We start from the raw sequence: 16,359 nt of genomic DNA, 5'->3' as shown, positions 1-16,359 counted from the left end.
TTTGCTTCTAAGAGCTCCAGGCTGGATTGCAGTGCCAGTTTATGGAGCAGGGCACAAAGGAGTCATTGATAAGCTGCTTCTCCTCCCATCAAATCTCTCGGCCATTCCTCTGCTGGGTCCTGTCTCTGGGGTGATGACTCCAGCTGACCCAGTGTGCCCAACCCTGTTTCCGGAAGTCTGGCCCTATGGGGGGCCTTCTGGTCATGTTGAGGGGCAGTGTCCAGGGGAGGTTCAGGACAGGACCCTGGTGGAGCCCAGAAGCCCAGGCTCAGAGCTGTTGTGCTCAGAGCTGATGGAAAATCTGATCAGGGCCTGAGCAAACAACACAGCTCACATCTTGGCATCTGTAAGTGGGACTCACCAAAATGCAATGTGGAGTCAGTGAGTGAAGTCAGCTTTGGCTGCGAACCTCGAAAGGGGTGAGTGGGGGCAGAGTCCAGGGAAGGAAAGGACAAAGCAGCACATGTCGCCAGGGTGTCACCCTGGTTTGAAAATGAGAACATAAAAAGGAGCCCTTGGAGGAAAGTCCTGACTCCAGATCCAGAGGCATCAGCCATCGCTCAGCTGGTGTCTGCCCAGGGAAGCCTGAGCACCCTCCAGTCAAGTTAAACGGCCTTAGGAAAGAACTCACAGACCCTTTCCAAGGAAAATCACACATACGGCCTCGCAGACACTGGGAATTCCACGGAACCGAGCAAATGAAGTCTCTGTTTAAAGTCATGCCAAGGTCTCTTATATGACTAAGGGTTATTACTTCTGCTTAGAGGCAGCACATGTCTACAGCTCCAGATCCTACCAGCAAACCAACCCCTCCCCAAGTGCCAGTTAAGCAAGCACTTTCAGAATGAGTAGTGGGCATTCTCAGATCCCGTGGGAACACTTTTGCTCTCAGATCATAATTTTGTCAGGAGTTCTCACCTCAAACCTCCCCTCTAGGATTTGTTCTGACACAGGCAATGCACTTGAAAATGAGTCCAAAAGTCTTGGTTTGGGGTTTCTTCTTTAAAATGGTAGATGTAGCTTTCCAAACTTGCTTTATCTAAAATCTCCTGGAGTTCACATAAAAAATCCAAATTTCCAGACCCCTTTCCTAAACACTGATTCAGTGGGTCTAGAGTAGGGCCTTCTGGAATATGGATTTTATTTGTTTTTTGCTGTTTTTAAAAAGGATATATAATGTGGACTATATAGCCCTCCAGGCTCCTCTGTCCATGGAATTGTCCAGGCAAGAATACTGGAGTGGGTAGCCATTCCCTTCTCCAGGGGATCTTCCTAACCTAAGGATCAAACATTGGTCTCCTGCATTGCAGGCAGATTCTTTACTGTCTGAGCCACTAGGGAATAATACAATACATATATATTATTGGATTATAATTGCATTATCATTTTGTGTTAGTTTCTGCTACAACAAAGTGACTCAGTTATGTGTATACATATATCCCCTCCCTTTTGAACCTCCCTCCCCCCCATCCCATCCCCTCCCACCCCACCCCTCTAGGTCTTCACAGAGCCCCGAGCTGAGCGCCCTGTGCTATACGCAGCTTCTGACTATCTGTCTTACACGTGGCCGTGTATATACATCAGTGCTATTCTCCCAACTCATCCCCTGCTCCCCTTCTCCCGTGGCGTCCACGTGTCCTGACTCTACGTCTTCATCTCTGTTCCTGCAAACAGGCTCATCTGTACCATCTTTCTAGACGGAATCTGGCTTTTTTAAAGGGTCCCTGGAAATGCTTGGGATTAGGCAAGTAAAAGCACTGTTTTTGAGTCATGGGCTCTGGTAGAGGGTTTGGGCCAGCCCATGGTCATTCCTACCGCACCCCGGACAGGTAAGCAATGACCAAATGAGGAGAGCATGCCGACCTGGGTGACCAGAAGGTGACGTGGGGACAACAGGCAGGAATGCTTCGGGGGGAAGGAAGCAGTGCCAGGATAGGGTGGAGAGGCGGAGGGACTTTTGCCAAGCATTCTGCATTTCCTCAAAGTTCACAAGAAGATCATCTCTGAATAAGATGTTCTAAATAAGGCTGCATCTGCCGGGATTATGAATCACCACCGCAGGACTGTTTGGACAGGACCTGTTTGGGATGTAGCGACAGGATGGAATTAATAGACTGTCTGGAGAGTTGGGAGAAAATGTAATTATCGGGGAGGTTTCATTGGCGCTGGATGCCCAGACCACAGGCACTGATCATAGGTTCTGCGTGTGACCTTGAACTCCTGTTACACAGACCGAAGAATGCCCCTGTGAAGGGCGTGTGTTTGCTTCTGTGCACGAAACCAGGGGCCTCTGCAGACACCACTTCACCATCATCTCTGCATCCCCAGGCCCAGCACAGCACAGGACACACCATCCATGAGTGCCACCAAATGGTTTTGCACAGCATCTTGTATCTTTTTGGACCTTACATCTCCTGGCATTGTGATGAAGGCATCTGACTCATGGCCAGGGCGAGATTTGATTCTGATTTCCTCAATAAAACATCAGGAAATGCTCAGACCTGTGGCATTTCAGAGACTTATTCTTAAGTCTTTCTGTATTCACTTCAGACTCAACGCTGACTCAGGTCCGTCCCTTCAAACGGATGTGCTGGGAAACACCCCCAGACACAGATTTAATAACCCAACAGCCTGGAAGCTCAAGGGTGGGCTCCTTCCTGGGGAGCCTTCGCTCTCTGTCTCCAACTCGGCAACATGCCCTTTTGTCCCAGCTGGAACATGTTGCTGAAATACCAAGTAGTGTGAGCCTTCTTTGACAGCTTCAATTATCAGCTCAAGGAATAAAAACAAAAGACAGGAAGGGGTGTCAGGGGCAGAAAGGCAGCACGGAGTTGGTCCTCCTGTGGCATGAAAAGTGTGAAGGGATGTTTTTCTTCTAAGTTTTAGTTCTCTTTTGGGAGTTTGATTGTTGAGGGGCATGATAAAGGTCTTATTGGACCATTTAGAAAAATAAATGACTCAAAGAAAGATTTATCCATGATAGAATCACACTATGTTTTCAAGGGTAAAATGTATGGACTATTAAAGATTTTATTGAGCATCTACTGTGTGCCTGGGGCTTCCCAGGTGGCTCAATGGTAAAGAATCCACCTGCCGATGCAGGTGATGAGGGTTCAATCTGTGGGTTGGGAAGATTCCCCTGGAGAGGGAAATGGCAACTCACTCCGGTATTCTTGCCTGGAGAATCCCATGGGCAGAGGATCCTAGAGGGCTACAGCCCATGGAGTCACAAAGAATCAGACACAACTCAGTGACTAAACAACACACTGTGTGCCTAGATAATCTCTAATTCTTGAACAATCCTGCTAGACTCCTTTTCCCATATCCGCATCTTTTCAGTGGAGAAGTTAAGGCAATTTGCTCAAAGTAACAGAAAGTCAGAGAGCCAGGATCTGAATTTTGGATACAAATCCTAAGTTACATTTTTGGAAAATGTCTTCAACACTTTTTATGATGTTAATTTGTGTTTTGCTTTGGTAATTTCTTTATTCACATACCATACAACTCAACCATTTAAAGTATACAATTCAATTATCTTCAGCATATTCACAGTTGTACAACCATCACCACAAGCAATCTTAGAACTTTCCCATCACTCATAAAGAAACCATGTGCCCTCTAACTATCACCCTCCTATTCCTCCAACCTCTCCCGTGCCCTAAGCAACCAGTAATCTGCTTTTGTCTTTATAGATTTGTCTTCTCTGAATGTTTCACATAAAGGGAATCACATAATATGTAGTTGGCTTCTCTCACTTAGCACATTTTCAAGGCTCATTCATGTTGTAGCCTGTGTCAGCACTTCCTTCCTCTTTATGGCTGAAGAGTATTCTGTTGTTTTGGGAATGGAACTGTGCTCCCTCAAATCCGTATGTTGAAATTCTATCCCCTAAAACTTCGGAGTGTGGCTTTATTTGGAAGTAGGATCATTGCCCGAGAAGGCAATGGCAACCCACTCCAGTACTCTTGCCTGGAAAATCCCATGGGCGGAGGAGCCTGGTGGGCTGCAGTCCATGGGGTCACTAAGAGTCGGACACAACTGAGAGACTTCACTTTCACTTTTCACTTTCTTGCATTGGAGAAGGAAATGGCAACCCACTCCAGTGTTCTTGCCTGGAGAATCCCAGGGACGGGGGAGCCTGGTGGGCTGCCGTCTATGGGGTCGCACAGAGTCAGACACGACTGAAGCGACTTAGCAGCAGCAGCAGCAGCAGAATCATTGCAGATATAATTAGCCAAGTTGAGGTTGTATGGAGCAGGCGGGTCCATATTCCAGTATGATCACTGTCCTTATAACAAGGGGACATTTGGACACAAAGACACGCACACAGGATGAATACCATGTGACCACAAAGAGAAAGCGAGATGAGAGTCACGCTTGTACAACCCAGGGAAACACCAGAGATTGCCAGCAACCCACCAGAAGCTAGGAGACAAGCACATATTCTCCTTCCCAGATGTCAGAAGGTATCAGTCCTACCACAGCTTTGACCTTGGACTCTAGCCTCCAGGAGTGTGAGATGATAAATTTCTGCTTCAGCCGCCCAGTTTGTGGTTCCTTGTTGCAGAAGCCCTAGCAATCTAATACACATTATATGAATTGACCACACTTTGTTTATCCATGCATCAGTGATCGGACATTTGAGTTATTTCTACTTTCTGGTTATCATGAATAACCAGGTACACATGTGTGGACAAGTTTTTGTGTCACCGTGTGCCGTCATTTCTTTGGGGTATATATCTAGATGTGGAGTTGCTGGGTCATTTGATAACTGTGTTTAAACTTTTGAGGACTGTTTTCCTTAGTGACTGCACCATTTTACATTCCCACCTGCAGTGTATGAAGGTTCCAGTTTTCTCCATATCTTCGCCAACACTTGTTATTATCTGTCTTTTTTTATTATAGCCACCTTGGTGGGTTGGAAATAAATTATACTTTGGTTTTGATTTCCATTGCTCTGATAACTATAATGTCGAGCATCTTTTCATGTGCTTCTTGGCCATTTGTAGATCTGTTTTGGAGAAATAATCTATTCAGATCCTTTGCTCATTTTTAAAACCAGGTTGTCTTCTCATTATTGAGTTGTAAGAGCTTTATATTCCACATTCTAGACACAAAACCTTTATCAGATGTCTACTTGCAAATACTCTTCCACAACTTGTGGATTTTCTTCAATTTCTTGATGTGCCTTTGAAGTACAAATTTTAAAATTTTGATGAAGCCCAATTTATCTATTGCTGATTAGGGTTTCGGCCCCCTGCTTTGCTGCTACACCTGCCTACAATCATTTTTCCAAGAGCAGTCAGTGACCTTTTTCATTTTTAAGTATAAAGGAAAGCCTGCCATCCTTTTTGTGCAGGAAAATCTCCAGGATTCTGAGGCTTCACGTGATCTGCCCCCATCCTCCTCTTTCATCACTTCATGTCCTCTCTCTCTCCCTCTTTTTTGATATTGTTTTGCCCACAACAACCCAGATGCTCTGTCCTTTTTTTTCTAAATGTCTATCCAGTTCCTGCTTTGGGAACTCTGTGTTCACTCTGCCTTTGTAAAAGGCTCCCCTGCTCCTTCTTTTCATTCTGGGCTCAGCTCAACTGTTCGTTTCTCCAAGAAGTCTTTCGTGATTGCCCTCCCTAATGTCGCCACCCCTCACCCACACCAGCTACTCTTTACTACCTCATCCTGTCCATGTGTGTTGATGGGACTCACATGAAATTATTTTATTTATGTATTTACTTACTATCTGCCTTTTCCTGCTAGAATCTAAGTATGATAACAGCAGCAACCTTTTCTGGCTTGTTCGCAACTACATCCTAGTTTGGGGGACGGTGTTTAGTCTACAGTACAGAGTAAGTACTAGTTGAATTACTGAGCAATGGAGTGCAACAGCAAGTACACAGAATGGGTGAGAGCATGGCTTTTCAGAACTGAAAGGAATCTTCATGAATCTCAGCATTAGAAAGAACCTAACCCTTTAGGTTTTACCAAGTCCCGTGGGCACAGTATAGTTTACATATTTTGGAATACTGGGCTTCAGACAGGATGGGAAAGCCAGGTTCCTGCTTGTGGAGTATGCATCCTTTGCGTGTGCTAGACCACGGCTCCTCAAATTTTAAGCAAATGACTTGGGGGTACTGTGAAAGTTCAAACTCTGACTCCGTAGGTCTGAGACTCTGCACTTCTACCAAACTCCCAGCTGATGCTGATGCTGATGCTGCCAGTCAGGGGACCACACTTTGAGAAGTAAGGGTAGAGGGGACAGAGTGCCTTGGTTTACATGGGGTGAGGTCACCCCACCACCAGGTGGAAACCAGCCACACAGTAGGTCTTCTGGTATTGATATCAAGGGAGGAAGACTGAACAAGTCCATTTCTGAAGAAGTCAGGCCATCAAGCAAACTGCCCCCCACTCCCAAGTCTTGACTTCCCTCTGCAACTGTATGTTTACCAGGATACTCTAGCCAACCGAGAAGGAAAAACCCAGGAGGCTGCCTACATCTTCATCTCTCAACCCTACAGATTTCCCTTGTATTGAATTCATATGTCTTCTCTCATTTTGTGTATTAGAAGAGAAGCACATCTAAGCAATTCAATTCGTGTTTATTAGGCACCTACTGTGTGCATGTTCTGTGTTTTGGGGCAAAGATAAACCAAACCTGGCCCCTTTGCCCCCAGGAGCCTAGCCTCTGAAGGCAGTGAGATAAGAAACAGAGGTTCTGGTCATGCTGTAACGTGGAACTTCCTCTCATGGAAGCATCCAGTTCTTTGGAGAAGGTGAAGCACATTTTCTTTCCAGGGAGAAGTTAAGGCTCATCAGTGGAATGAAACAAGAGCCCCCATCTTGTCTGGCTAGTGCAGTTGCTCCACACGCCAATGAGAGGAGCGAGGGTGGTGGGGAGCACAGGAAAGGAAGGACTGGAGACCTACTCCGGGTGTTAGGATGTGGCAACAGGCACTTCGTTTCTCTTCCGGTCAAGAGCATCGGGCACAGGTCTGAAGCACAGTGGAAGCACAGAGACGGCTGACCCTGCCTGGAGTGTTCAAAAGAGACTTCATGGAGGTGAGGTTTGCCTTTGACCCTGAAAGGTGGCCAGAGGTGTGTCAGATGGACATAAGACGAGGGTTCCAAGCCAAGCGGCTTGCGGGTGAGGGAACACTTAATGTTAAGTGAACAGTGAGAGTTAGGTGTGGCCTGAGGTGGCTGGGGTTGCAGGGTGGTGAGAACCTGGGGATGGGAGTGGGGAGGGGATGAGGCTGGAGCAGAGAGAAAGCTATGAGAGGCCTTGCTAACCGAGTTAGCACTTGACCTTCTAGGAAGCAGGTTAGAGGCAGAGAACTGCATTAATTCACTTCATAAAAGGACTCTATGGGCCGAAAAAAATGAGAAGATTGGTGAGGTTGGAACAGGGTCAGCAAACTTCCTCTGTGAAGGGCCAGATAATTTCTTAAACATTTTAGGTAGGTGGGTTGTAGGTGGGTTGCAACGACTCAACTGCACCACCACCCTGGATAATTTGTAACTGAGTGGCTGTGGCTGGGTGCCAATAAAACTGTGGTTTTTGTTCAGTCACTCAGTCGTGTCAGACTGTTTGAGACCCCATGAACTGCAGCATGCCAGGCCTCCCCGTCCCTTACCATCTCCCAAAGTTTGCCCAAGTTCATGTCCATTGCTTCGCTGATGCCATCCAGCCATCTCACCTCATATCATTTTTCATATCATTTTCATGTATTAAAAAAATATTCTTCTCCTGATGTTTTTCAACCATTTAAAAAAATGTCAGTGGCTTCCCTGGTGGCTCAGTGGTAAAAAAAAAAAATCTGCCTGCCAATGCAGGAGACTGGGGTTGTATCCTGATCCAGGAAGATCCCACATGCCGCAGGGCAACTGAACTTGTGCACCACAACTATTCAGCCTCTGCGCTAGAACCCAGAAACCTCAACTCCTGAGTCCACGCACCGCAACTACTGAAGCCCAAACGCTCTAGAGCCTGTGCCCTGCAACAAGAGAAGATACTGCAATAAGAAGCCCAGGTATCACAACTAGAGTAGCCCCCTACTTGCCACCACTAGGGAAAAGTACATGCAGCAAAAAAAGACCCAGCACAGCCAAAAAAAAAAAAAGTCTAACCATTCTTTCCTTGGGGACAGTACAAAGTCAGGCTGCAGGCCATCTTTAGCCCCTGGGTAGTCTGCCAACCTGGCTGGGAGAAGGTTAACAGTCAAGGGAGTTAGGACGGAGCCTGGGACACATTAAAGGGTTTAAACTTTATCCTGTGGCCAATGGGGAAGCACTGGAGGTCTTTAGAGCCAGGATCATGTACAAATGGACTGCTGGACCACCTAAGAAGGCGTCCCACAAAACCTAAGAATGGGTCTAAATGGTGGGAGAGTGACTGGACTCAAGAAATTATTGCAGGCAGTCTTTAATAAAAGTTTTAGCAAAATTTATGGGCATACAGAGAGCTAATTAAAGGGTTTTTTCTTTGCTTTTTGATTCAAACAGACCACACCCTCTGTTGGCACTGGTTCGTGTTGGCCTAGTTCTTGAAAACAGCAAATGGCATTTTCTTAATTAATCTAAGACAATTTCTATGAACACAAGTTGCCTTTGCGTGTATAGTCCAGTTTATTGAGGTTTTGTCCTATGTGGGCTTTATCCTGTTAGCATGACTCAGAGTGGGAAGGTCTCATGTTCTGCCTCTTGGCAGGGAAGATGCAATTACACTCAGCAGTGGGCTGGTAAATGTTTAACAACCTGCTCTGCAAAAAATGTCTGTGTGTGCATACATATGTAAGTTTATTTTCATTTAATTCTACAAAGGATGTATAGCACCCAATTTGTAAATAATAATAAATTATATAATACTCTTTATTATAAATTCCATTTGTTGTTGTTGTTTAGTTGCTAAGTTGTGTCCAACTCTTCTTCTGTGAAACCACGGGTTGTAGCTCCTCTGTTCATGGAATTCTTCAAGCAAAAATACTGAGTGGGTTGCTATTTCCTTTTCCAGGGGATCTTCCTGACCTGGGGATTGAACCTGCATCTCCTGCATTGGCAGGCAGGTTCTTTAACACTAAGTTACCAGGTCATTGAGCTCACTGATTTTCACAGAACACTGACGTTGATTTTTGCCCAGCTCTTGTATTCAGAGCCAATCGGTGTTTGCAGTTCAACCACGATCTGACAAAATAAGACTATAAATAAGTGCTTGATTATTACCCAGTTTGGCAGAGAAGTTCCTCATGCCACTGACAAATGAGTGTGATTCCGACATGAATGCTGGTTGACATTTTTATGTTAATGGCTAAGATGAAAGTGAAGCCATGAAATGCCTGCTGTGACTTCACTCATCTGTCAATGAGATGAGTGCCCTCTTTGCTGAATCATACGACAGTTTGCAGATACTGGAAGAATATTACCTCAAATATTTTCACAACTCATAATGTAAGGGCTACAGACACGACACACTTTTAAGTTTACATCTTTTTTGGGGCAAAGTGATGCCACTGAAAGGTATAAATAAAGGGAGTGACAATTATGCTCTCTATCTCTGAGCTTTGAAATCTGCACTTTTAACACTTTCTTGACCCCTTTATTACACTTAGACAATCAGCAAAACAATAAGGTTGTGCTTTTTTTTTTTTTTTTAACATTTGCCAACTATGCTGGTGTAAACAGTCCTACTGTGGACAATTTCAAACTGACAGAATGTAGAGTTAGGAAGAGTTGTGTAGTAGTACACCATTATAGTGGTATTTATACCACACAGATACAACCTACAGTTTGCAAAACACCAGGAAATTTAACAGTCAGCTCTCTGGAATCAGCAGGAGCTGCCTGCAGCACAGTAAACGATACTTCACTTATGTAGAACTGATTTTTGCAACAGATAAAGAAGCTATAGTACACGTATAGAATAGAATATTACTCAGCCATATAAAGGAATGTGTTTGAGTAAGTTCTAGTGAGGTGGATAAACCTAGACTAGCCTGTTATACAGAGTGAAGTAAGTCAGAAAGAAAAAAACAAATATCATATATTAATGCATATACATGGACTCCAGAAAAATGGTACTGACAAACCTATTTGCAGGGCAGGAATAGAGACTCAGATAGAGAACAGATTTATGGACACAGTGGGGGCAGGAGAAGGTGGGACGAATTGAGAGAGTAGCACTGAACTATATACATTACCATGTGTAACAGTGGCTGACTTTATTTTTCTGGGCTCCAAAATCACTGCAGATGGTGATTGCAGCTATGAAATTAAAAGACGCTTACTCCTTGGAAGGAAAGTTATGACCAACCTAGATAGCATATTTAAAAGCAGAGACATTACTTTGCCAACAAAGGCCTATCTAGTCAAGGCTATGGTTTTTCTAGTGGTCATGTATGGATGTGAGAGTTGGACTATAAAGAAAGCTGAACACCGAAGAATTGATGCTTTAGAACTGTGGTATTGGAGAAGACTCTTGAGAGTCCCTTGGACTGCAAGGAGATCAAACCAGTCTATTCTAAAGGGGATCAGTCCTGAATATTCATTGGAAGGACTGATGCTGAAGCTGAAACTCCAGTACTTTGGCCACTTGATTCGAAGAGCTGACTCATTTGAAAAGACCCTGATGCTGGGAAAGATTGAGGGCAGGAGGAGAAGGGGACGACAGAGGATGAGATGGTTGGATGGCATCACCGACTCGATGGACATGGGTTTGGGTGGACTCCGGGAGTTGGTGACGGACAGGGAGGCCTGGCGTGCTGTGGTTCAAGGGGTCGCAGAGTCAGACACGACTGAGTGATTGAACTGAACTGAACTGAATGGGAAGTTGCTGTATAACACAGGGAGCTCAACCTGGTGCTCTGTGACAACTTGGAGGGGTGGGATGGGGTTGGAGGTGAAAGGGAGATTCAAGAGGGAGAGAACATATGTATACTTATGGCTGATTCATGTTGATGTTTGGCAGAAGCCAACACAACATGGAAAGCAATTATCCTCCAATAAAACTAAATAAATATAATGAGCTTTATTAAAACAAAAAAATGAACAGACTGAAAGTATCTTCTGGTGAAGTTAGCTATGAATAAATCAATTTGCCATCTAAATCTACCAGCTTAACAAAATGACAACATTCTCAAAAATTAGCCCCCAATGTCATCTAAAACAGGCCTGTTCTCAAGCGAATAGGACCACTGATTAAATTTCCCCAGTAGCAATGTGGCCCTTGTAGCAGTTCCCTCTGGTGCCTAAACTAACACAGAATACGGATGATGGAATCATGAGATGCCTGCTCAGGAAGTAGCCTTTGAAATTAGCTCGTCCAGCTTCCTTCATTTTACAAATGGGCTGAGTCCAGGGAGGTTAATTATTATAACTTATTCAAAGTCACAGAGAAGCAAAGCTGACATCAGAACCTAAGTTTTCATTTGTAAAATAGTTTCTGCATGCTGATTTTTCCCCTTCAAGTGCTAAGGTGGGATCACTGTGGTAAGTGTATTCAAATTTCTCTCACTTTGTGGATAATGGGTCCCTTCAGAAACACTGAGGGAGAATATTGTTAAGCATGGAAATGAAACTTCTGCTTAAGCTTACATGTTCACATCTCAGGGCAGGGTGGTGGGGGAGCATTTCTTTTTGTTTTACTATTTAATTACACTGTTTACCATAGTTCTTTTAAGACATAGATCTTTCCTTTCCAAGAAAAATCATTTACAAATTAATCATTTACAGCAAGTGAACTGGCTAAGTCTTGTGTTAAGTCAGCCAACCCTCAAGCAAATTTCAGAGATAAGAATGTATTTTAAACCTTGATTTCAGAGTGAAAAATCTCAGGTTCTTGAGAACTACTAGGGTTAGAAAATTCCTTTGGAAAATGGGCTGTTGGCCAATCTCAAAGGGCTGCTGAAAATTTCATTTTTGAGAGAAGAGTTTCTTTCCTCTTCTTTAGAAATGATAAGTCTGCAACACCATGTTTCTTTCCTTAATAATACAATCCTGCAACCTCTTATCTGAAACCAACCCCTGAGGTGAGATGTGTACGAAATTTGTCAGAGTTTAGAGAGTTAATACAGCACATACACTAGATTTTCTAAGTCATGCCCAGTGAGGTCTGGGGCCATACTCCATAAGCAAGTATATTTATAGTTTGCAGGAAAACATAAATATTCCGATGAAGCAAGACTGTAAATAGTCATGTCAATTTATTTTAGGTCAATTTTACTACTAAAAATGTTGCTTTTGAACTTTAGATTTTTCAGAGATATTCAGAATTTTAAAGTTCTAGATAAGGGAGTATAGGCCTGTAATGGTTTCCCCAGCATGTTTATCTTTTCTTCATGAATCCCCACCCCCTGCCCAAAAAAAGGCATGTGTCTATTATGTCTTCTAGATCCACATTCAACTCTCATTTTTAAAATTTATTAGAAACTACTCATTCTATTAATTTCAGAGACACATTAGCTACGTTTGGTTCTGATCTTGTTTAATTCTGGCTTCTGTGCGGGCAAGGTTTTCTGAGATTCTCAGGGATGGCTAGAGGAATGAACTGCTTGGGTGTTCTGTCACGGATGTTCTCTGTAGTGGACTTGGTAGGATGACTTGCTTTCCACCAGCCTTCTCTTCCCTGTGTATAACGCAGTGCACCTTCGCCATTTTATTTTTGTTTGCTACAGGTTTCTGGGGCTTCCCTGGTCTATCAGACAAGAATCCCCCTGCAATGCGGGAGACCTAGATTCAATCCCTGGGTTGAGAAGATCCCCTGGAGGAGGGCAGGGCAACTCACTCCAGAATTCTTGCCTGGAGAATCCCCATGAATAGAGGAGCCTGGCAGGCTACAGTCCATGGGGTCGCAAAGAGTCGGACACGACTGAGCAACTAAGCACAGCACAGCACTTCTGTACCTGAAAAATACTATTACATTATAAAAAACAAGGGCAGTAATTGCCCACGAAGAGAGGATAGAGAAGAACATGAAGCTCAACTTGGTCCTTGTAGAAGAAGTTTGGATCAGTCTGGTTAATGCCATACTAGTTGTCAAGGAAAAACACTACTTTCTTCTCTTCTTATATCCTTAAATCTGTAGCCTGATAGATACTATTCCTCTAAAAATCAAAACTTAAAAACTTACCCAGGATAAGAAAAGCAATACAACTGTAGCTAGAAAGCTACCTAGGAGGGAATAGAATCTTCATGGTATAGGAGAGGATGTGTGTGCTCAGTCGTTTCTGACTCTTTGTGACCCCATGAATTGTAGCCTGCCAGGCTCCTCTGTCCATGGGATTTCCCATGCAAGAATACTGTAGTGGGTTGCCATTTCCTCCTCCATGGGATCTTCTAGATCTAGGGACTGAACCAGCATCTCTTAAGTTTCCTGCATTGGCAGGTAGATTCTTTACCACTGTGCCACCTGGAAAGCCCATAGGAGAGAGTATATTAGTATAAATAATATCTACAGAACATGAATTGTAGAGAGGAGCAAATAGCAGAAACTATCAAAGACACCAAAAAGGGTGAAAAAACATAAATAGAAGATAGAAACAGAGATGCTACATCTTTAAAAACAGTAACTTATTGCCTGGTACAGTTATAAAAGCTATCCACTAATACAGTTATTTCAGAAAAACAAAATTTAATATGAAATGCTACTAAAATACCAAAGGCCATACATAATGTCTGACCCATGCTGCCACCGCATATAGCAAATTCTTACAAGGGAGCTTTAAAAAGATTGTTTGACTGGTCCACTGTCCTACAGTGTCAGGAGACTGCTTTGTCTCAGATATTAAATTTCCAATGTCTCTCACACTTCCTCCTTTTCTGATGAACAAAAGGTTTTTGTAAAGTTTCTCTTGGTTTTACTGCTGGCAGCTACAGAAAACACACCATATGCTTGGTGTAGCGTTATGAGGTCGGATTTTATTTGACCAGTGTCTTCAGAACTTCTGGATTTTAAAAAAAAATTTTTTTTATTAGAGTATGAAAGTGTTAGTTGTCCAGTTGTGGCTCAGTCCTGTAAACTCTTTTGCGACCCCATGGACTATAGCCTGCCAGTCTCCTCTGTACAGTGGATTCTCCAGGCAAGAATACTGGAGTGGGTACCATTTCCTTCTCCAGGGAAATCTTCCCCACCCAGGGATTCAGCCCAGATCTCCTGCATTGCATGCAGATTCTTTACTGTCTGAGCCACCAGGGAAGCCTTATTAAAGTATAGTTGATTTACCACGTTGTGTTGCTGCTGCTAAGTCGCTTCAGTCGTGTCTGACTCTGTGTGACCCCATAGACCGCAGCCCACCAGGCTCCCCAGTCCCTGGGACTCTCCAGGCAAGAATACTGGGGTGGGTTGCCATTGCCTTCTCCAATGCATGAAAGTGAAAAGTGAAAGTGAAGTTGCTCAGTCCTGTCTGACTCCTAGTGACCCCATGGACTGCAGCCTACCAGGCTCCTCCGTCCATCTGATTTTCCAGGCAAGAGTACTGGAGTGGGTTGCTCTGGTATAAGGTAAAGTCAATCAGTTATACATATACATATATCTGCTCTTTTTTAGATTCTATTCCCATATAGGTTATTACAGAGTATTGAAAAGAGTTTCCTATGCTATATACAGCAGGTTATTAGTTATGTGCTTTATATATAGTAGGCTCTTCCTGTCCCCATGGAATTTCCCAGGCAAGAATACTGGAGTAGGTTGCCATTTCCTTCTCCACGGATTTCCCTGGCCCAGGGATTGAACCTGAGTCTTCTGCATTGGCAGGTGGATTCTTTACCACAGAGCCCCACCTGGGAAGCCCATAGTAGTGGTATATCAGTCTTAATTTCCCAATTTATCCCTCCCCCCCAATTTAAAAAATGATTATGATCGTTTCTTTAAGAGCTGTTCAATGGAAATCTGTACTAATTCAAACTCTTTACTGAACCAGTTGTGTATAAGCTTTGCCCCCTCTTGTTGCATGTTCTGGATGAAATCATAAGAAAAAGCTCCTTCTCTTGGTTCTGTCTTACTCCCCACTGGGCCCCTCTACTTCCCCCAGGAGAACCATTTTAGCATATTCTTACCTGCCTAGAGTGAGTCCTGGCCTAGTACCCCGAAACTATTTCTAACTAACCAAGAACGACCCAGGACGGCAGGAACACGGACCGGGACATTGACCAGGGGTCCTATTAACCCTCGGAGGAAGCGCCCCGACTTGGATCTGAACCCCAGTAGGCCACTCAGTGTACTCTCGGGAGCACCGTTCTGTCTTCCGTGTTAAACGAATAACCACCTCTTTACTTGCCTCACAAGGTTGGGAGGACTGGGTGACTCCATGGTCGTTTCTCATTACCGTCACCGAACCCCAAAACTGGCTAGCGGGGGGCGCGTCGTCCTGTAGGGGGCGAGCTCCTCCCACACTTTCCCGAGCGCCCGGACGGGCATCCCCGGCGACTCGGGGGTGGGGGACGGCCAAGAAGGGAATCCACTCCTGGGGTGGGGCGGGGACGGGGCAAGGGGGAGCCGGTGCACCGCCCGGGAGGTGTCCAGAGCACCCCGCGCGCGGGTCCGGGCCCGGGGCGGGAGGGGGGCCTGGGACGCGCCCAGGAGGTCTGTCCGGCCGGCCCGGCGGGGCGCGCCATGGAACCCCGGCGCGCGCGGCTGGGCGCCCGAACGCTGAGACAATGCGGCGCGCGGCGGCGGGCGAGCAGCTCGGCGGGCCCGGGGCGCGCGCCGCCTTCCTTCCTGCAGGATCGGCTTCCCGGCGGCGGCGGCGGCGGCGGCGGCGGCGGCGAGCGCGCGGATTGGCGGCCCGGCCCTCCGCGCCGCCCCGCCCAGCGCCCGGCCGGCCGCCGCCCCCCGGCCCGGGCCCGCCCCTCTCTCCGCGGGAGTCGCTCGGGGCCCGCAGCTGGCTGGCGGGCACTTCCCGCCGGCTGTGCGCCTCCGCTTCGGGGACCGATCGCTAGCGCAGGCGGCGGCGGCGGCGGCGGCGGGCGGACGGACGGACGGGCCGCGCCCGAGCTGCGCGGGGCTGCGCGCGCGCGGCCCCTGCTCCCGCCGCCCGGCCCGGCGGGCGGCCCACCCGCGCCCTGCGGCGGCTCGTGCGGTTCCCGCGGCGGCAGCCCGCGCTCCAAAGCCTTCCTTTGTCCGCGGGCCGGCCGGCGGCGTCCGGGCGGCCGATCGGAGCCCGCGCAAAGAGGCTGAGGCGGCGGCTGCCCCGCGGCTGGCCGCCCGCCGCGCCGAGGCGATGCCGGACCAGATATCCGTGTCGGAATTCGTGGCCGAGACCCATGAGGACTACAAGGCGCCCACGGCCTCGAGCTTCACCACGCGCACGGCGCAGTGCCGGAACACCGTGGCGGCCATCGAGGAGGTGAGCGGCGCCCGCGGGCCTCGCGGGG

The 16,359-nt window shown here is 46.4% G+C and overlaps 1 protein-coding gene across 2 annotated transcripts in view; it reads left to right on the top strand.

Moving 5' to 3' along the window:
* The first annotated feature begins 15,854 nt into the window (after positions 1–15,854).
* ASAP2 (ArfGAP with SH3 domain, ankyrin repeat and PH domain 2) overlaps positions 15,855–16,359 on the top strand; it is a 158,296-nt gene continuing 157,791 nt past the window's right edge. Inside the window, exon 1 of one of the 2 annotated variants that reach the window (XM_070799154.1) lies at positions 15,855–16,331. In XM_070799154.1, the coding sequence (XP_070655255.1) occupies positions 16,206–16,331 (126 nt within the window). In that variant the 5' untranslated portion in view covers positions 15,855–16,205. The remainder of the gene's footprint in view (positions 16,332–16,359) is intronic. The other variant, XM_070799155.1, reaches the window with a different exon arrangement.

The sequence above is a fragment of the Bos indicus genome, chromosome 11, assembly GCF_029378745.1.
Source record: "Bos indicus isolate NIAB-ARS_2022 breed Sahiwal x Tharparkar chromosome 11, NIAB-ARS_B.indTharparkar_mat_pri_1.0, whole genome shotgun sequence".
NCBI classification, from domain to species: domain Eukaryota; kingdom Metazoa; phylum Chordata; class Mammalia; order Artiodactyla; family Bovidae; genus Bos; species Bos indicus.
The sequence above is the reverse complement of the archived record's forward strand: the minus strand, read 5'-3'. Positions and strand labels throughout refer to the sequence as shown.